At 40.7% G+C, this 21218-nt stretch overlaps 1 protein-coding gene and 1 non-coding gene across 2 annotated transcripts; both read right to left on the bottom strand.

Annotated features, from left to right (window-relative positions):
- Positions 1 to 7175: 7175 nt before the first annotated feature.
- Positions 7176 to 8793, bottom strand: LOC113752439. The gene is made up of 2 exons (XM_027296550.1): positions 7960 to 8793; positions 7176 to 7796 (listed from the first exon to the last, which is right to left on the bottom strand). The coding sequence occupies exons 1-2, from the start codon at positions 8791 to 8793 to the stop codon at positions 7176 to 7178; spliced, it is 1455 nt and encodes a 484-aa protein (XP_027152351.1).
- Positions 8794 to 19997: 11204 nt separating this feature from the next.
- LOC113754587 lies at positions 19998 to 20104 on the bottom strand. The gene has a single exon (XR_003465269.1). It is a non-coding gene; the product is annotated as a small nucleolar RNA R71 (small nucleolar RNA).
- Positions 20105 to 21218: the final 1114 nt, after the last annotated feature.

Below are 21218 nucleotides of genomic sequence, written 5' to 3'. Positions count from 1 at the left end.
TAGTGGCCTTTTTCCAATTTCTCCCTCTTTATACAAGGATAGCATCATATAGCTCCCAATCTAACAACACTTGCAACCCCAAATTTTGTTTGCTTTGCACAAATGATGGATTTCAGCCATCCCTTGACAACACAGGGATAAACAAGAGAGTTTAAAGAGGTCTCGGGTTAACAAACACGGATAACAACCAAAAGCGAAGGATAAAAGCTCAAACTGGTTCACTATTGGGAAATAAGATGAGGGCTTGGTTTTAGATAGCTAAAGAGGGTTAAATCCTAAATGCCCTTATCATTTCAAATGCATCCAGTTCAACAAAATGTGGTCTCGACATGTATAAAATAGCAAGTTCTAGAATGCCAATACCATGTGCGATACCCACTCAATCAACCAAAAATAGAGCAAACAAGAATAATATGCTCAAGCAAGGCTCAAAAGCTCCCCAAAAGTTACAAGAATGGGTCAATTCCAACATATTCAACATTCAACGACATTGTCAAGGGAAACAAAATGCACGGCTCGCATATTTGACCACATACCCACTCACTTTGATTGTGTCATTCATCACAGCAACATGACCCAACACTAACAAGCATAGAAATAAACCAAAAAGCCGACTAATTACAATGTTTTTCATTTTCCCTTTTTTTTTCATTCATCCCATGTTTTTTTTTTTGAGTAACAAAGCAAAAAGAACTTATGAAAAAGAGAAAGAACTAATGAAAAAGAACTAATGGAAGCCACTCCCCCCACCTAAAACCTACATTGTCCTCAATGTAACCCAGAAAAAATAAATTGCAAGGACAGAGGGAGCGAAAACTTCCCTGACTACTGAAAAGGTGCGGCTGGAGCCTAAGGAGGCGGTGGATGCGGCAGCTGGAAGCCAATATGAGCATAGAAAGTCGCTTGATTCTCTGTCTGAATACGGGCGAAGACTTGTAGTGCTCGAAGCCGGTCTTCTATTCCCTCAACTCGCCCTCCTAGTGCATGGATAGACTCCTAGAGAGAGTGAAATTGGGGTTCCCAGTCAGGGGGAGCATGAGAGGAGGACGGGCCCGCCTGATCCGGATGCGGTGGAGGCTCAGTGGATGGGGCAGTCGGAGGAACCCGGGGCTGTGCCCCTCCCTCGCCAGGGGGCGTAAACTGATAGATATCGCCCACTTTGAAAATAACCCCCATTCGCTCCAAGCTACGCAAATCCAGGGGTTCAATTTCTCGAGCTAGAGCGTAGTTGTGCCCCTTGTCCAGATCAAGCACTCCCACTCGAATGGCCAAGTGAGTAATGAGTGAACCCAGAATCACCGGCTTATTACGCTTTTGCATGACCGTTTCCATCTGGGTGGCCACCCAACATCCAAAGTTAACCTGAACCCTGTTGCGCATGCACCAAAGAAAATAAAATTCCACTTTGGTAAGCGTGCCGGAGGTATCCTTTCGCCCCGAGAAATTATGAGCTAAGAACCTGTGGACAAACTTCAAGACCGGATCCTTCAGATGGGAAGCCTTCGACTGACTCGGATTGTAGATCTGACGATCCGTGGACCACTCCCTCCAAATGTCAATGTAGTCAGTAGAGAACGGTCTGGTGTAGTCACACACACTGTTTATATATGCCCCGGAGGCAATGGTGTCCTCACTAACAAACCCCAAAGTCAGATTAAACTCATTAATGGACATACCAAACTGAGTACCTCCCAATCTGAAATTAATGACCTCCGGCTCATCCAAAGTGATGAATTCATTTCTGTTGAACTCGAATGTGGAGTAGAATTCACAACACAGCCCCTCAAACGTTTATTATACATGATTAATATTTTGCCAACCTCCATGCCAGAAGCAACACACTGCTCTCAACTTCCCGTGCCAATTTCGCAAATGGTCCCCAAGTTGCGCATGGATAAACTTACAAGGATAAAAAATGGACGGTCATGTGCCAAGTTATTAAAACCGCTCCACTTGTCCGTTCAAGATTAGTGACCGTTCTCCCCCCTCCTCCAGGAGCACATTAGTGCTTCCTTATCAGCCCAGACGGGACCGACATGGGGGGTTAACCGGGGCTCGCCTCTTCGAGGCTGGACCCAGACGGCCCCAAGCAGTGTCCTTTAGGAGCATCAGGGACCACAACAGCACTAAATCAGCTCCAAAAGAAGCCAACCAACCACCCCCAAACAAAAAAAAAGCAGATACGACCAACATCAACCAAAATTACTAACACTCAGCAGCTCAACAGAAAGGGACCACAATTACCCCACAAACAACAACTAACAACCAAACATCAACCAATTCCCCACTGCCGTCAAATTAGCCACAACAATAAATGAATTAAAATATAAATTAACCAGAGCCCACAGATGTCCCAAAATAGATAATCAAAGAAAGGCAGGTGTTAGGTCTCCCACTTTCAGACAACAATCAAACGGTCCCTCCAATTACCCGAATAAATTTTTTGTTAACCCCGAAGGAAGCGAAAATTTAGCAATTAAAATTCCCAATCGAAGTCACCAATTCAACAAGAGAGGCAAATAGGGGTACCACTTTTTCCTGGCCCCTGTTGGGACGAAAAATTGAGGAGAGGGAGAGCTGGTGGCACGCGGCTGTGAGGAAGGCCGCGCAGGCGGGCTGCGCAGATCTGGTGCTGTGCGACTGGCGAGGCGCTGTGGAGCGCGCGGTGGGGTGGGCGCGGTTACTGTCCGCGCGCGCGAGGGTTGCGCGCTGGAGGTCGCGCGCGGCAGGCGCGCGTTGCTGGGCTCAGGGTGGAGCAGCAGAGGAAAGGGAGCAGGCGCGCAGGGGGTTTGGCGCACAGGCGCGCTGCTAGGAGAAGCTTGCGGCGCGCTCCTGTCGCGCGTGGTGCGGAGGCTGCGGATCTGCTGCGGTCGCGAATCTGACGCCGTGCAGGCTGCTCGCTGCGGAGCTGCTGGACCTCGCGGGCGGCGGCAGACTGCTGGTAGAAGGCAGCGGCGGCGGTGGCTAGCAGAGGCGGCGCACGGCGAAGGACGACCAACAACACAAGGGGAGAAGGAAGTGAAATGGCTACTAAGACAACAACAAAAGAAACTTCAGTGGGGAAAAACTTAGACAGAGGTACTGGGCAGGACTAAGCAAAGAAGAAGACAAAGTGAAAAAGGAGGGTCTGGGTCAAAAAAATTTTTTTTTTTATTTTTTTACTTTCGCTATCGGAGGGGTTGGAAGGCGTGGGCACGCCTTGGAGGGCATGGTATTCTGACCACAGTATCTAAATGATGTCCAAACGAATTTCTGTCAAGGCGTGGGCACACCTTGGAACTGCTAGTCTCCAATTTGCTCAGGGCACCTGGCGCAACCTTTCCAAGGCGTGGGCACGCCTTGGAACCCCTATTCTTCTGTCCAACACCACAAAAACAATCAAAACATTAAAAGGAAACTGAAAAATTGCAGAGTAATGAAGAATGATCACAACAAATATTGTAATCCTTGGGTTGCCTCCCAAGCAGCGCCTTTCTTTAACGTCTTTGGCTAGACATGGCCTCAACTGTTTAGATTTCACCACTTGGATTATCAAGGAATAGAACCTCCACTTGCTCACTATTAAACCCTTCATAATAAGGTTTTAGACGGTGACCATTGACTACGAACCTTTTCTCCGTCTTCAGATTTTGGATTTCCACTGCACCATAATGAGAAATATTAGTAACAACAAATGGACCAATCCAACGGGAACGCAACTTACCAGGAAAAAGCTTAAGTCTCGAGTGATAAAGTAGGACCTTTTGCCCTATGACAAACGACTTCCTCGACATTTGTTGGTCATGAAAAATTTTACTCTTCTCCTTATATATTGCAGCGTTCTCATAGGCTTCATTCCTTAGCTCTTCCAACTCTTGTAATTGGAACTTTCTGTGTCCCCCGGCCTCCATAAGGTCCATATTACACCCCTTAAGCGCCCAGAATGCTCTGTGTTCAAATTCCACCGGGAGGTGGCAGGGCTTCCCAAAAACTAACATGTATGGGGACATCCCAATTGGTGTTTTATATGCGGTGCGGTAGGCCCAGAGAGCATCTTCCAATTTCAGACTCCAGTTTTTCCTATCAGGCCCCACCATCTTCTCTAAAATTGACTTGACCTCCCTATTCGACACTTCGGCCTGCCCATTCGTTTGTGGATGATATGGAGTGGACACTTTATGGAGCACACCATACTTACGAAACAATGCAGTGATTGTCTTATTGCAGAAATGGGTGCCCCTGTCACTCACTATAGCTCTCGGCATTCCGAAACGGACAAAAATGTTAGATCTTATAAAATTTGCGACTACTCTAGAATCATTAGTCCGGGTGGCTTTTGCCTCCACCCATTTGGAAACATAGTCAACAGCAAGTATAATGTACAAGAAACCAAAAGACGAGGGGAAGGGACCCATGAAATCTATACCCCAAATATAAAAAATTTCAACAAATAATATGGGGGTTTGACTCATTTGGTCTCTACGAGAGATATTCCTCACCCTTTGACACTTATCACAAGATTTGCAGAACAAATATGCATCCTTAAAAAGAGTAGGCCAATAAAAACCACTTTCTAACACTTTACGAGCCGTCCGCTTTGGACCACAATGCCCTCCACATGCAAATAAATGACAGAAAGTCAAAATAGAATGAAACTCACATGCACTTACACACCTTCTTATCACTTGGTCCGAGCATTGCCTCCACAGGTAGGGGTCATCCCAAATATAGTGCTTGGCGTCACTTTTTAATTTATCTCTTCTAGCCTTTGGCCAACCTGCAGGTAATTGGTTTGCTACCAAAAAATTGACAATATCAGCATACCATGGTGCCGACGAATTAATGGCTTAAAGTTGCTCCTCGGGAAATGATTCTCTCAACGGTAGATCTTCTTGATTTGTGAGTAACCGGCTTAAATGGTCAGCCACCAAATTTTCGGCTCCGCTCTTGTCCTTGATCTCTAGATCGAATTCCTGTAGGAGCAGGATCCACCTAATCAGCCTCGATTTTGCATCCTTTTTCGCCAGCAAGTACCTCAAGGCTGCATGATCAGAGAAAACAATTACTTTTGCACCCAATAAATATGACCTAAATTTTTCTAGTGCAAAAATAACAGCTAGTAATTCTTTTTCCGTCGTGGAGTAATTAAGTTGGGCTCCACTTAATGCTCTCGACGTGTAGTAGATCGCGTGTGGCACTCTTCCAATTCTTTGCCCCAAAACGGCCCCCACGGCATAGTCACTCGCGTCGCACATGATTTCAAACGGAACGCTCCAATCTGGTGGTTGAATGACAGGCGGCGATGTCAACGACTCCTTCAATTTATCAAAAGCCACCTTACATTCATTCGTGAAATCAAATGGCACGTCCTTTTGCAGTAACTTGAACAGGGGTGCTCCTATCTTTGAGAAGTCTTTGATAAACCTCCTGTAAAATCCTGCATGACCCAAAAATGAACGCACTTCCCGTACACATACGGGGTAAGGTAGAGCAGAAATAAGGTCTATTTTAGCTTTATCTACCTCTATTCCCTTAGCCGACACAACGTGTCCTAAGACAATGCCATGATCTACCATAAAGTGACATTTTTCCCAATTAAGCACCAAATTTGTCTCTATGCATCTTTTCAGAATTAGAGCCAGATTCTCAAAGCATTCATCAAAACTGTCCCCGTATACACTAAAATCATCCATGAACACCTCAATTATTTTTTTCACATACTGAGAGAAAATACTTACCATACACCGTTGAAAAGGTTGCTGGAGCATTGCAGAGGCTGAAAGGCATCCGGCGGTAGGCAAACGTACCAAATGGGCATGTAAAGGTAGTCTTTTCCTGATCTTCCGGTGCGATCGCGATCTGAAAGTAACCTGAAAAGTCATCCAAAAAACAATAGTAAACACGACCCGCCAACCGTTCTACCATCTGATCAATAAAAGGGAGGAGAAAATGATTCTTTTTAGTCACAGAATTTAGCCTCCGGTAGTTGATGCACTGACGCCACCCAGTAGCTCTCCTGACCGGGACCATATCACCCTCCTGGTTCTCCTTCACGGTCACTCCCGCCTTCTTCGGGACCACTTGGACAGGACTCACCCACGGACTATCCGAAATAGCGAAAATGATCCCTACCTCCAGAAGCTTGAGTATCTCCTTTTTCACAACTTCCATCATCAGAGGGTTCAATCTTCGCTGTGCTTGCCTCACCGGCTTTGCATCATCCTCGAGTCTTATCCGGTGCATACACAAGGACGGGTTAATCCCTTTAATATCGGCTATACTCCACCCAATTGCCTCCTTATGCTCCCTAAGGATTCGTACCAGTCTGTCCTCTTGACTTGGAGATAGGTGTGCAGAGATGATCACCGGAAGTGTCTCCCGGTCTCCTAGGAATGCGTACTTTAGATGCTTCGGGAGAGGCTTTAGTCTAACTCCGGTGCCTGCACAACTGAAAGAAGCAACTTCGTCTGAGTTTCTGGCACAAAAAGAGAAGTAAGTTCATACCTTGGGGATACGGTGAGTAGTGAATGTAAGGCCTCAACAGCATGGAGCAAATCTTCCCTTAGGTCCACATCAAGAGTTACACCCAACTCCAGATGCTTGATTAGAGCCACTTCCAATGCGTCTTTGCCATCTAATTCGAAAGTTTCCTGCACAAAAGGCTCAATAACGCTCAAAGCAAAGACCGAGTTAGATTCTTCTGGATACTTCATCGCCTCAAAAATATTGAAATTCACAGTTTCACCATCAAATTCCATTGACAAAGTACCCTCATTCACATCTATCTTAGTCCTGGCAGTGCTAAGAAACGGTCTACCTAACAAGATAGGTGACGGGTTTAATGATTTTTCATCTCCTATGTCCAAGATATAAAAATCTGCAGGAAAAACTAATTCATTTACCTGAACCAGAACATCTTCAACTAGCCCCTCTGGATATGCATTTGTGCAATCAGCTAGTTGGATTATGATGGCTGTTTCTTTAAGTGGCCCAAGATTTAAAGAAGCAAAAATGGTCTTTGGCATCACATTGATTGACGCTCCTAAATCTAACATTGCTTTTCTAATCGGTGTATTCCCTATCTTACAGGGGATCGTGAACATACATGGATCTCCACACTTGGGTGGGAACTTTCTTTGGAGCATGGCTGACACGTTTTCTCCCACCGCCACTCTTTCATCCCCTCTCAATTTCCTTTATGGGCTGCATAGATCCTTGAGAAATTTCGCGTACTTCGACACCTGCTTAATTGCTTCCAACAAGGGGATGTTGATCTCCACTTTTTTGAACACGTCTAGGATCTCTTTTTCCTTCTCTGCCTTCTTCGTCTTTGCCAACCTGCATGGGAAAGGGGGTAAAGTAGATTTAACGGGTAATGATGGTGTAAGAGTTACCCCAGGACCTCCACGAATGTGTCCTTCTTCCTCTATCTCCTTTTCGATCTTGTCTTCACTTTTACTTTTCAAGTCCGTGACCCTTGGCCCCTCCACTTCCTTGCCACACCTTAATGTCATTGCACTCACATTTTTGGGATTTGCCTCAGGTTGCGATGGCAGTTTCCCATAGACGTGGGACTCCAGGCGATTAATGGCGGTTGCCATCTGACTCATGCGAGTCTCCATGTCTTTCATGCCCGCTTTGGTATCCTGTTGGAACTGGGTGGTGCTCGCGACTAAGGACCTAGTCTCTTGCTGGAGTTGGGCAGTAGTCGTGACTAATGTCCTAGTCTCCTGCTGGAGTTGAGTGGTGGTCGTAGTCAAACTCTTGACAATTTCCTCTAAAGAACTTCCTGAATTAGAGGGCGAGGGCTGAGACTTCTGTTGCCAAAGTTGCTGAAATCCTTGTGGATGATTGGAGAATGCATTTTGTGGCCTATTACCATAGCTGAAATTCGGGTGATCTCTCCAACCCGGATTGTACGTGTTGGAGTATGGGTCGTACGGTCTACGAAGCGCGGGCACGCGCTCCAGCCATGTTCACTTGTTCAGCCCCATCTTCTTGCAACATAGGGCATGAGTCAGTATGGTGGCCCATATTTGTGCAGATTCCACAGGCCTTTACTTGGGGCACATTCCCCACAGCTAATTGTCGAACAACGGATGTGAGCTCCGATAACTGTTGCTGAATAGATGTTGACTCCACCTCATTAACCCTGCGGGTAGGGTTACTCTCACGGAAGCCAAACTGTTGAGAATTCTCTGCCCTAGCTTCAATAAGCTCCCATGCTTCCTTTGGTGTCTTGTTTGCCAGTGCTCTCCCACTCGCAGCGTCAATGATACTCCTATCAGTTGATTGGAGTCCTTTATAGAAGTATTGGATTAACAGTTGTTCACTAATTTGATACTGCGGGCATCTAGTGCACAACTTGTTAAATCTTTCCCAATATTCATACAAGAACTCCCCGGAATACTGTTTAATGCTGCAGATTTCCTTCCTCAAACTCGCAGCCCTGGATGCAGGGAAGAATTTTTCCAAAAACTTCTTCTTCAACTGTGCCCATGTGATAATACTACATGCTGGTAGGTAGTACAGCCAATCTTTAGCTGCATCCATGAGAGAGAACGGAAAGACTCTCAGTCTAATTTGCTCTTCAGTGACCTCAGGAGGTTTCATACTAGAGCAAACCACCTCGAACTCCTTAACGTGCTTGTGGCGTTCTTCACCAGAGAGACCATGGAAAGAAGGTAAGAGGTGAATCAGCCCCGACTTCAGTTCGAAAGCAGTATTCTCAGCCAGAGTGGGGAATGTGATGCATAAGGGCTGGTGAATCAGCTCCGGGGCAGCCAGCTCCTTTAATGTTTGGGTGTTGGCCATGCTTACTTCGTCTTCTACCGACTCGTTTGCAATAAATAAGGGCCCTTCTTTTCATCTCTTGGTCTCTTGCCTCCGCCTACGCGCTGCCTTCTCAACCTCAGGATCGTATACTAATTCACCTGTGCGAGAAGAACGGGGCATAAACTAGCAAAAATACCAAGAAGAATAGAATAGAATAAAATAAAATAAATACTGAATTTGAAAAGAAACAAATAATCCAAATGCCAACTCCCCGGCAACGGGCGCCAAAAATTGACAGGTGCCGACCTGTGCAATAATAATTACTAAAAAGTCCTAATTACCACCACAAATAATTTATAGAACAAATCCAAATACTGGAGCAGGGACCCTAGGTGTGCAATGGGTTACTTGATTCACCATGTTCCGAAGAGTTTGCTTGATCCGATATACAGATTAGTTTGTAAGAGTATTACTTTTTGTGTACAATGGCAAGTAGGATCGATTTCATAGGGAGCGGGTAGGAAATTATTTCTTTCCAAATTAGTAGAATGGAATTGGGGGATTTTCAATGGGAGGCAAACAATTAAAATAAAAATAAAGCGAACTAAATTCAAAACCAACTCACAAAGCACAATTCACTAAAAATAGCAATTAATAAAATTCTACCCAAAGATTCAACTGCTCAGGCACGGTCCAATTAAATGCTCATCGATGCAAAGGTATTTCATCCATTCATCACTAGGTTGGTTATAGTTATCAATAAGCTCTGACAACCAGTTCTTCCTTACTTTTTCGACAGTTAAGGTACGACCATTAACTGCTTCCCTAACCAGATAACAACCCTAGATACGACCATAGGAATTTAATTACCCAATTGCATTAAAGCTAGAAGAACCCAACCCTAACCAATAAACACGCTAAGAGGGTTTATTTAAGCTAGATCTTGCGTTTCCCCATCATAAAGCCAATTATGGTGGTTGCCACGGGGTGTTAACTAAATGAACAATTACGGATTCTATTTAATTAACGTGGCAGTAGGCTATTAAATTAAATCAAATACCCGACCGTTGATATTCAATTAATACAATACCCATGAACAATTAATTCAGGAAACGCACGAATAGCAATAAATTGAAAGAAATAATGAAGATTCGATTAGATCTCACAGATATTATGGACGGCGCCTTCGCGTCAACCTTTGGGTAGAGGAGAAAATTAGCCGCTCCATATCGTGTCGATCCCACGTGATTTAATTGAATTCATTCAATTAATTGCCGAAGAGGTTGGAGGAAATAAAGTAACGCAAAGCCAAAGCCGCAAGTTAAATTATCTACTAAGAAGAGACAAAAGCTCTCACGATGAAGCTCGCGTGGTTCTGGTTTCGTGTTGAAGCCGCCAGTACAAGCCAAAAGCTACGCAGAAATTATCCAGTGAAAAGTCAAAAGGGGCAAGGACGTCTAGCGCCTGGGAAAAGGAAAAACTCAAACTCCCGTAGGGAAGAAAGAAAGAAAAAGCAAACGTCTCACAAATCTTGCAGAAGTAAATCTAAAGCTAAAAGTAGCACCCCCCGGGTCCCTTTTCTTGTTGTCTTATATAGCGCCGCAGGGGAAATTCACGCGGAGCAAAGCTCTTCTCTTCATTGGAGTTTTTATCCCGCGTAGCTGGTCCATGTGGACCTAATTTCCTCATTCTCATTGGAGTTTCTTTTTAATTGAAGCCACCAGGAGCCAAGTCACGTCTGACCCAATTGATTGAAGCAAAAGCTAGCCTTTTGGAGTTTTAATCCCATGCTCCTCGCGGTTCACGTGGACCAGGGTCCGACTTTTCGGTAACGTCTACCTTTTAAGGCGTGGCCACGCTCTGAGATGAAGGATCTTCTGTAAATTTGCCTCAAGAGATCATTTTTAATGCCGGCCACCTATAATTCATACAAATATGAAATATAAGTTAAACCTCAGTACTTAGCACAGTAAATAGCCAAAATTAGGACAAAATAACACTGCAAAACGTGCCAAATAACGGCTCTATCAGATACATATATATAGATAGAAATCAAATCCTTTGCGTGTGTCGATCACATCCATAATTTTGAAAGTAACATCGTTTATAAAACGATCAGTAGTAACAAGTGGCAAGCAATTTAAAAGCATCTTATTGATAAATGAACGTGGAAAATCATTCAATCATAAATCGTTTCATCTCAATTCACAAGTCTCTTCATATCCATTCATAAGTCATTCCATATCAGTTCATAAATCCATTCATAAGTCTCATTTTACATCATTTCATATTAACTCATAAATCATTTCATATTAGCTCATAACAAGTACATGTGATGACCGGCTACTGAGTACTCAATCTAGAGATTAAACCCCTTCTAGGTGGGCGACCAATAGGTTTCATGACTACCGATTGGCCTCTTTCATACATGGGTCAGTCGACCGGACTTTATACCAGGCTACCATGACCTTGCCAATCAGCCAGACTTTATACCAGGCTACCATGGCTTTGTCAATCGGCCGAACTCTATACCAGGCTACCATGATCTTGTCAATCGGCCGAACTTTATACCAGGCTACCATGACGATTAGACAGGATTATAACCCCTATCATCTATTCCATAACTGTTTTGAGCTTTACTTGTCAAAAATTCATTCCACACGTCATATACATAAATCTTTGATTTCATAAAAGATTCAACTCGTTTGGTATATAATAACATATCAAAACATTTCAAATAAGTCACATGGTCCATTTTTATATAGTAAAAATATAACCTTCACAAATATCCAAGTAAAGCATTTAATCAAATATATTTCGAGTCAACACAACAAAATAAGATTGAAACAAAACTTTCTTTTTTGCACCTTTGAAATCTCAGAAGGGTAAGTACCATCTACCTTCATCTGGCTGCTCGAGTGGAACTACCTTAGGTCTCTTAAACTGGTACCGTACATATCAAATGCATAGACTTCCTAATTAGTTGTTACTTCCTATAAATACATAATATACGAACTCTGAGTAACTCGAAGATTCATGTCTAGACCATTGTATGAACCCTAACAGCATTTCCCCTAAATTGGACGATTTCCATTTTGGAAAGTTTCTATTTTTAGAAAGTTTCTTAATTTGGAAAGTTCGTCTTTTTGTAAAGTTGTATAATTTTAAAAGAAAGTAATTATTCCTAATCATGTTTATTATCTTGACTATTATCTTATTATACATATCTATAATTTATAATTATTCATTATTATTATTGTCGTCCTCGTCGTCGCTACTTTATTTTGTAACCATTTATATATATTTGTAAATTAGTTACTATTATCCTTTGCTTTACTTCCATTTTTTTGTGCATGTGTAGATGTTATTATTATTTATGTCTATATGTGTATTTATTGATTTATTATTATAATTATTGTCTTAGTTTATTCCACTTGTATTTATATTTTCATTTAATTTTTGTTTATATCTTTAATTTACTTCACCTATATCTATGTTGTTATTATTATTACTATTATTGTTATTATTATTATTATTACTATTAGTGTTATCATTAGTATCATTATTATTATTATCATTATTACGATTTTACACGTTTCGTCCAACAATTTAGGACTTATGCTACATTGTACAAATTGATCTAGTAAGGTTAGATTAAGATATTTTAGATTTCTATTTAATTATTTTAGACTTAATCAATTAAGTATAAACTTAGATGACTAAATCTTGCAACTCTAAAAATTATTTTTAGCTTGGGTTTTGAAATTTAATACCCATGATAAGTTATAAAGGTGAGTTAGTTATATTTAAAATTTATCTTCTGAACATTCACTAAACCTGTATTATATTTTGACCCAAGTATACTTGCCATATATATATATTTTTTTTAAATTATTTTTATTACGATTTTCTTTTATTCATAATATATATATATATATATATATTTTCCTTCTTTAGCTAGTGAAAAGAGGGGACCCTACTTCCGCTATTTTTCTTTTCCTTTACCTTTTGGCCAACCTTTGTTAATTGTCTCTGTCGCCAGCACTTGCTGGCGACTCTTTTTTTTTTTTTTTTTTTTTTTCTTTTTCGGCCAACCTTTCCTACTTGATCCATGTCGCCAGCCACTTGCTGGAGACTATTCTCCTTTTTTTTTTTTTGCATCGTTGAAGCTTGGCTTCAACAACTTTTCTTCTTTTTTTTTTTTCATAATAACTTTCCAATAGATTTCGGTAAATCGTATTCATCCCATAATAAAAATTTAATACCTTAATCCTACTAATTCAGATACGAATCCTCCTAAATCTCATATACAAGCATATATCTCCATATATAACATAATACATATCCGTAAAATCTTTAGAATAATTAATCTGACTAATAGAACTTAAAAGAGAAGTTTCACATGAATTTAGGACTTACAGGTTTAGGGGCCTAGTCGTCTGATCGATTGACGGTGTCGCCTGCTTCTCCTTCTCTACTCTCTGACAGCTTTTGCTCTAGGGGAGGCAGATAATGAAGGGTAGGAGAGATGTTATTTTTTTTTCTCTTTGTTGTTCTGATAGGTATGCTAAACCCTAATAACCACCCACTAGTAGGTGATTTAGATATGAGTTTTAACTGTTGTAAACTATTACCCTTTCTTATCCCATCCTATCCCTCAATTAACCCTTTAACCTAACCTGCAATTATTTTTGCTTTTACCAAGGGTAAATTACCATTTAATTTAATTGGGCAAGATAATGAAAATGAGTCCCAAAAATCCAGGGTTTTACAGATGATGCAATTATCTGATCCAGACATCTAAAAAGATTTGCCTCATGCTGCTTTTCACGTTCCTGAGAAATTGACAACATAATTTTCTTTGTAGTATACCATCGAAAATTTAACGAAATGCTTACAAGAGTATAGTTTAGTTGTTCCTCTTTCCAGCTACCACGGCCACCATGTCCTCTTCAAGCCTTAAAAGTTACAATTTCATAATTTCATGCCTGCTGGACGGCTTGATCCGATCGGACTGAATATCATTTTCCTTTGAAAATTAGTGCGGCTTTAAGCTAAAGTTGGGAATTATTGATGGAAGGAAAAGAAAGAAAAAGAAAAGGCTAAAGTTGGGATGGGATGGACCCAGGCGGCATGTTATTTAACAAAAAACCAAGGAATATATTTTTGGGAAAGTATTGAAAAGGCAATTTAATAATGAAGGAGAAAGTTCTGTACAATCATGGTTAAAAGTAATTACATACTTTGCGTGATTACATTCAATACAGAGACTAGTACATTTTCGTGCATGATTTAATGCATAATCATAATTCATTCCCTTCATAATAATTTGATAGAAGTTATACACTTCTTATTAAGAAAGCACCCAATGCGTGTGCAGTTTAGAAATAATTATTAATTTTTATGAATATATTATTTTTATTTTTACAAACTTTAAATTTTATATAAATTCTTCAGTAATTTTTTTCTTTAATACAGTCATAATTAATTTGGTAGTTACAATATTTAAGAGAGTTATGTGAGATGTCGGGTTCGAGACTTTCCAATTATAACAAAAAAAATTAATTTATCATTATCATTGGGAGTTATGAGAGATTATATTAGCAAATGTGATTAGGTGGTTAAGGTAAAAATTAATATTTTCAGGGCAATTGAAAGTTTAAAAAATGACGCAAAATGTTTACCCCAACTCCCACCTTTCTTCCTTTATTATTGTATAGATACCTACTTAGCACACATATTATGATACTTTTCCCTTATCACTCTACAGATAATGGGGAAGTTACAAAAGTGAAAAAACTTTTTTAAAGTGGTTTAGTTGTGATTCAGTTAACTTTTTGTCCATTAAATCATACTTTTGTATTCCATTAAATATTTATTTTTTATTTTGTCTAACGGGGCACTCATTAATATATATTTTAGGCATTAAATTTTTTTGAAAAGTAAAGTTAATTAGAAAAAGTATATAAACATAAGGGATGATAATAATTGTTAAAGTAATATTAACAGGGAAAGTGTCAAAATGTAAGAGAAGGTAATAATTGTTAATATATACATTGATATGGTAGATTGAATGCAATTTGACTGTATTAATGAGTATCTATTGGATACTTGTTAGAATAATTCTTTTTTTTTTTCCTAGTAGGTTTAGTTTGCCGATCTTCTCTTCGAGACAATTTGGTTCAGACTGCACATCTTTTGGGTTTTAAACTTGCAAGTGTAACAAAAAAGATTCATCTACATTGCTCCAGTGCCACCATCTAGTTCCTCTTTTGAATGTCAACAACTTACAATTTAACGTTAACCAAAAGAACCATATCCTTGTACTGGTAAACAGGATTCGAGACTTTACAAATTGAGTTGTTATCCAATTCAAATTAGTTGTGTAATTACTATTGTATTTGGTATAAATTCATACAACTTTAGTGTAAAACTTGAGCTCGTGATTTATACAACTAAATTTGTGTAAAAAAATTATAATTTCACTGAAATTATACGAGTTCACACCAAATGTTGTTAGATATTCACAACTGATTTAAACCGGAGGGCTCCAAATCCATGGTAAATGGATGTGTGAGGACCCGTAAAATTTTTTTAGTTTATATTATATTATTTTATTTATTTTGCATGCATTTTCTTTACTTTATTTTACTATATCAATTTTCCAAAGATTTTTATGAGTGAGTATAGTTTTTAACTCATTTTCCTAGTATAAGATAGTTCATGTTAAGTTTGAAGTGTATTATTGGCGTGTGACCCACTAGTGTGCTAAGTGCGATAAATTTTTGATGATTAGTTGAAGTTTTGTATAAAGGGATATTACTGTACAAGGTGTTAGAAGATAGTTAGAGGTTAGCTAGATAGATTAATGATTGGTAGACAAAAGGATGAGATTTGAACCCTAAGGTGTCATTTGTCACAAAATCATTGGAAGTTGGATTTTTGACCAAGGTTATTAACTTTACTAAAATCAGATTTTTGACCAAAAATTGCTTCACTTTCTTGTCTCCTTTGGCCGAAAATATTGAGAGAAAAACCAAGAGAGTTCTTCATCTTCCACTTCAATTTCTTGTCCAAATCTTGAGTTCTAACCGATTAAATCGCAAACTACTCCATAAAAGTGCTAGTTAAGGTAGTTTCCAAGGTGTTTGTGGAGCTATTTTGGGAGGAAGAAGCCTAAGCTACCATCTTTCTTGTGGGTATAAGGTAACTTGCCAAGAAAATCCCTCTTTACTTTTAATAATTGCATATTAGTGGATTATAGTTGTTAAATAGGTAGTTTTGTGAGAAAGTTCATGGCTTGAGTTAGGGTTTGGTAAATTTCAGATTTATTGGAGATTTTTCTACCCTCATGTGATGATTAATGATTGGTCATGGAATGATAGCTTTGTTATGTGTAAAATGAAGCTTTTCTATGCTAATTTTGGTTGTCTACGGAAAGTTTCAGCTTGTGGAGTAAAATTCCAGCTTAGGGTTTCCATTTGTAGTAATCTGTCCTGGTTTTGTACTGTATGTTCATCCTTGAGGGAGGCCAAATCAGCCCTTGCTCAAAACATGAAAGTTGTAGGTAATTGAGTTAGCTAACTACTGGTAAAATTTCAGTTCAATCAGAGTACTGTAGCTTGTGAAATGACCAAAATACCCTTGACTGGCCACAAGCCTTGTTTCACGGACAGTTTTCTGTTCTCTCTGAGATTTCGATTTTTGACCATGAAAATGCATGATTTGGCTTTAGAGGTCTTCATAATAAATGTAAGTATATGTCTTGGCTTCGAAACGCCGTAAGATTCGTCTCAATCCGATAAGTGTAGCTTTAGTTGTGGTTATCATGCCGAAAGGTGCGTGAAACTTGATATTTATAGAATTTCCTTTGTTTGACATGATATTCGTAACCTAAGGCTTGGACTTGAGCACGGAAACTATCTTTGATGAATGTGGAGCTCAATTGTGATTGATTTTGGAGCTATTAATTGGCTCAAATTGATGGGTATTGTGGCCCTATTAGATGTGTTTTATTGCCTATGAATCGTATGTGCAATTGTGGTTGGTTTGAAATCAAATTTGGTGTGGATTGTAGGATGGAAAAGTAAGAAAATTTAAAGGAAATGCTGTCCAATTTTTTGGGGGAAGTTGGCTCCTTCAAGTGTGAGTGGATTCTTGGTAGAAATGAAGGGGCTTTTGGGTTGTTAGTGTTCCTAGGTCCTTATGCTACCTTTTCGTCCAAAATCACATTTTTGTATCCTTGCAGTAGTAATTAAACTTGGTTAGGCATATGACTCGGAGTCGAGCCTAAATTGTGTAATCCGTTCCCTGAGTTTGTGGATGTGGAAATCATAACTGTTTTGCCTTGGTTATTTTAGGGTTTCTTGGTGATTAAAGCATACTTTGGGAGGGAACCCTTGAAGTTATTTTTGCTCGAATTGGTGAGTGTACCACTCCCCTCATTTATTGCTTAATTGGGTTTCTGTACATGAAATCTATGATTTGAATGACTGTACTATCTGTTTATTCTGTTCGAGACGAGGGTGTACTTTATCACACTCATTCTCTTGTTCTGTATGCCTATTTACTATGTATACTTGAATCTGTTATCTGTATCTGAGTCTGTACTGACGTTGTCTGGAGGCTTGTATCCCACGACCCTTCTGTGATTTTTGAGTTCAAAACCTGTGGTTAGTTACTCGAGTCGAGCCGGCAAGGGTCTGGTCGATTAGATAACGAGTTACGGTAGTCTGTTTCTGGAAAGTTTTTGGGTATTGGAGACTCTGGAATTTCAGTATATTCGAGTATTACCACTTCTGTTTCTGTTGAGGTGTTCTGGCCCGGTAAGGGGTATGTTTGGTGGACAAAATTTGGTGTAAAGTGGGGTCTACGGATAGGGTTATTCTTTATACGTTGACGGAGAGTCAACGGGTTTGGATCAAATAATGCAATGGGAACTTTGGGCTCCCGAGAACCACCTGTATCCTTTCTATCTAAAGTGTTTGTTTATTTTCCTATTTGATATGCACATGTGATAGGTTGCATTTTAGTGGGTATTTTGGGCATTATTGCATAATTAATTGACTGAATATTTTCGTTAATTGGGTGGATTCTACTGATATTTTGTTTTGGTGCTAATTGCAGGAATGGTTGCTGAAAAGCGCTTAAATTCAACTTTTAGAAGATTCATCGGAGTGGGGCCCGTTTGAGAAGCGGAAAAAACCTAATTGTAATAGATTTTATTTTAATATATATTTCTAGGGAGTCTTGCTGCAATGGAAAAAAAGTAACAATTTGTAATTTATCTCTGGCGCGGCTTAGGTTAGAGGGCAGTCTTCGTTTTTCTCTGTTTTGGAGAGGAGACGGGGCGCCGCAGCCTGAGGGGTAGAAAGGCAACGGACAGAAGCCATTATTGTTGACTTGTGAGAAACCAACTCTGGATGTTTTGACTTGACAAATTGAAAAGGAAAAAAGTGAGAAACTTTTCTCTCGGATGTTTTGGTAGCAATTGGGAGAAGAAAAAGAATAGCCGCCGTTGTTGACTTTTCTAAGCTTTGGTTTTTCACTTTTGCTGACGACAACTACATTGAACACTCTGCCTTTCATACGCTTGGGTTTTCGGAGACAAGTGCAAGAAATCAAAATCTCTTGCTCTGGTCTTCTGCTCTTGACCAAAAGAAGGGGTCCGATACAGCGACGTATCCCAATTCTCCACGCGCGCTTGGTCCTCCATTAATGGAGGGCTAATTCTCTAATTCTAGTCAAGGGGGCAACTGACGAATTGGTTCATCGATTACTGTGAGATCTAGATCATTCTTTATTATTTTTCTCATTTATTGGTATTTACATATTTCCTGTTTCTAATTGTTATAGCCTTATGCATGATTGATTAGTGCGCAATAATTAATTGTTTATATAGGCTATTTTGCTATATAGGGGTAATTGAATCCGTAATCGTTCGTTACCTCTATCCCAGTAGCAACTGGCACAATTGGATTTGTGTCAGGGGAATATTTGATCTGGCTTGAATGAACCCTCGTAGCGTGTTTGTTAGTCAGGATTGGGCCTTTCTAATTATTAATGCAATCCGGAAATTAAATCCTACGGTCGTACCTAGGGTTGTTTTTGGGTTAGAGAAATAGTTAACGGTCGTACCTTAGCTATCGATAAATTAAGGAAGGGTTGGTTGTTTAGCGCGTGCGAGACAACTAGAACCAATCTATTAATAGATGTTGGAATTATTTTTGCATCAATGATCAGTGCATGAACCATTTCTGAAGTATACCCTTGGCTAGAGTTTCTTTTAATTATTTCTTTTAATTAATTATTTTCTGCATTTAATTTGTTCAGTTGGCTTTTGATACCAAAACCCCCCCATTAATCCTGATTTGAAAAGAAACAAATATCTCTCCAGTCCCTGAGGAGACGACCCTACTTACCACTGTCTACTAGTTAGGGAGTTCAGTTAAATAATTAATTCAGGTATATCGGATTAAGCACACTCTTCGGGAACAGGGTGAATCAAGTAACCCATTGCACACCTAGAGTCCCTGCTCCAGTACTCGAATTAATTACTAGCTGTTTCAGGTGGTAGTTAGGATTTATTATTTATTATTGCACAGGTTCGGCACCTGTCAATTTTTGGCGCCGTTGCCGGGGACTGGCGTCTGAATTATTTGTTTCTTTTTGAATTCAGTTTTTATTTTGTTTTATTTTATTTTTCTTTTTCTTGGTACTTTTGCTAGTTTATGCCCCGTTCTTCTCGCACAGGTGACTTGGTATACGATCCTGAGGTTGAGAAGGCAGCACGTAGGCGAAGGCAAGAGACCAAGAGACAAAAAGAAGGGTACTCATTTTCTGAAAACGAGTCAATAGAAGACGAATTGAGCATGGCCAACACCCAGACATTACGGGAGCTGGCTACCCCAGAACTGACTCATCAGCCCTTGTGCATCACGTTCCCAACTCTGGCTGAGAATACCTCATTCGAGTTGAAATCGGGGTTGATTCAACTCCTACCTTCGTTCCATGGCCTTTCTGGTGAGGAACCCCACAAACATATCAAGGAATTCGAAGTGGTTTGCTCTAGCATGAAACCCCCTGCGGTCACCGAAGAGCAAATACGACTCAGGGCTTTCCCTTTCTCTCTCAAGGATGCAGCGAAGGATTGGCTATACTACCTACCTGCAGGTAGTATCACCACGTGGGCACAGTTGAAAAAGAAATTTCTGGAAAAATTTTTTCCCGCATCCCGGGTTGCGAGTTTGAGAAAGGAAATATGCAGTATCAAGCAGTACTCCGGGGAATCATTGTACGATTATTGGGAAAGGTTCAACAAGTTGTGCAAGGGATGCCCACAGCATCAGATTAGCGAACAACTGTTGATCCAGTACTTCTATGAAGGGCTCCAGTCAACTGACAGGGGTATTATTGACGCTGCGAGTGGAGGAGCCCTGGCGAACAAAACACCGAGGGAAGCATGGGACCTTATTGAAGCCATGGCAGAAAACTCTCAGCAGTTCGGCTTCCGTGAGAGCAATCCTACCCGTAGGGTAAATGAGGCAGAGACGTCATCCATCCAGCAGCAACTGTCAGAGTTGACGTCTGCAGTCAGGCAGTTGGCCATGAGAGACACACCGCGAGCAAAGGTGTGTGGAATCTGTACTAGCATGGACCACTGCACGGATTCGTGCCCCATTCTGCAAGAGGACGGGGCGGAACAGGTAAACATGGCCGGAGGCGTGCCCGCGCCCCGCAGGCAATATGACCCGTATTCCAACACATACAACCCCGGTTGGAGAGACCACCCCAATCTCAGTTACGGGAACAGGCAACAAGGTTCATTCCCGAATCGTCCACCAGGATTCCACCAGCCTTGGCAACCAAAATCTCAACCCTCATCCTCCAATACAGGAAGCTCTTTGGAGGACCTAGTCAAGAACCTGGCCACGACTACTACCAACCTGGCCACGACTACTACACAGCTTCAACAGGAGATCAGATCCTTGGCCGCGAAAATCGAGCAGCTCCAGCAGGACACCAAAGCTGACAAGAAAGACCAAGATGTTCGAATAAGTCAACTGGCAACTGCCATCAACCGCTTGGAATCTCACGTTTATGGGAAACTGCCATCGCAACCCGAGGTAAATCCCAGGAATGTAAGTGCCATGACGCTGAGGAGTGGCAAGGAGCTGGAAGAACCAAAAGTGAAAAATTCAAAAAGCAAAAGCGAGGAGGAGATAGAAAAGGAAATTGAGGAGGAAGGACGTGTTCGTGAAGATCCTAAGGTATCCTCCACCTCTCCACTCACTATCAGCTCTAACTTACCCCCTTTTCCTTGCAGGTTGGAAAAGACAAGGAAAGTAGAGAGGGAAAAGGAACTTTTGGATGTATTCAGAAAAGTAGAGATTAACATCCCCCTACTGGATGCAATCAAGCAAATACCGAAATATGCCAAATTTCTGAAGGACCTGTGCACCCAC

The sequence above is a fragment of the Coffea eugenioides genome, chromosome 11 (genome assembly GCF_003713205.1).
Source record: "Coffea eugenioides isolate CCC68of chromosome 11, Ceug_1.0, whole genome shotgun sequence".
NCBI lineage: Eukaryota > Viridiplantae > Streptophyta > Magnoliopsida > Gentianales > Rubiaceae > Coffea > Coffea eugenioides.
Note: the sequence above shows the minus strand (reverse complement) of the source record. Positions and strands in the feature narration are given on the sequence as shown.

Excerpts from the sequence above, each read along its gene's own strand:
- LOC113752439 (XM_027296550.1), bottom strand. The coding sequence starts at position 8,793 with ATGGCCAACACCCAAACATTAAAGGAGCTGGCTGCCCCGGAGCTGATT. Across the intron at positions 7,797-7,959 it reads AAGAAGATGGGGCTGAACAA|AAGTCTCAGCCCTCGCCCTC; the intron begins GTGAACATGGCT and ends CTTTGGCAACAG.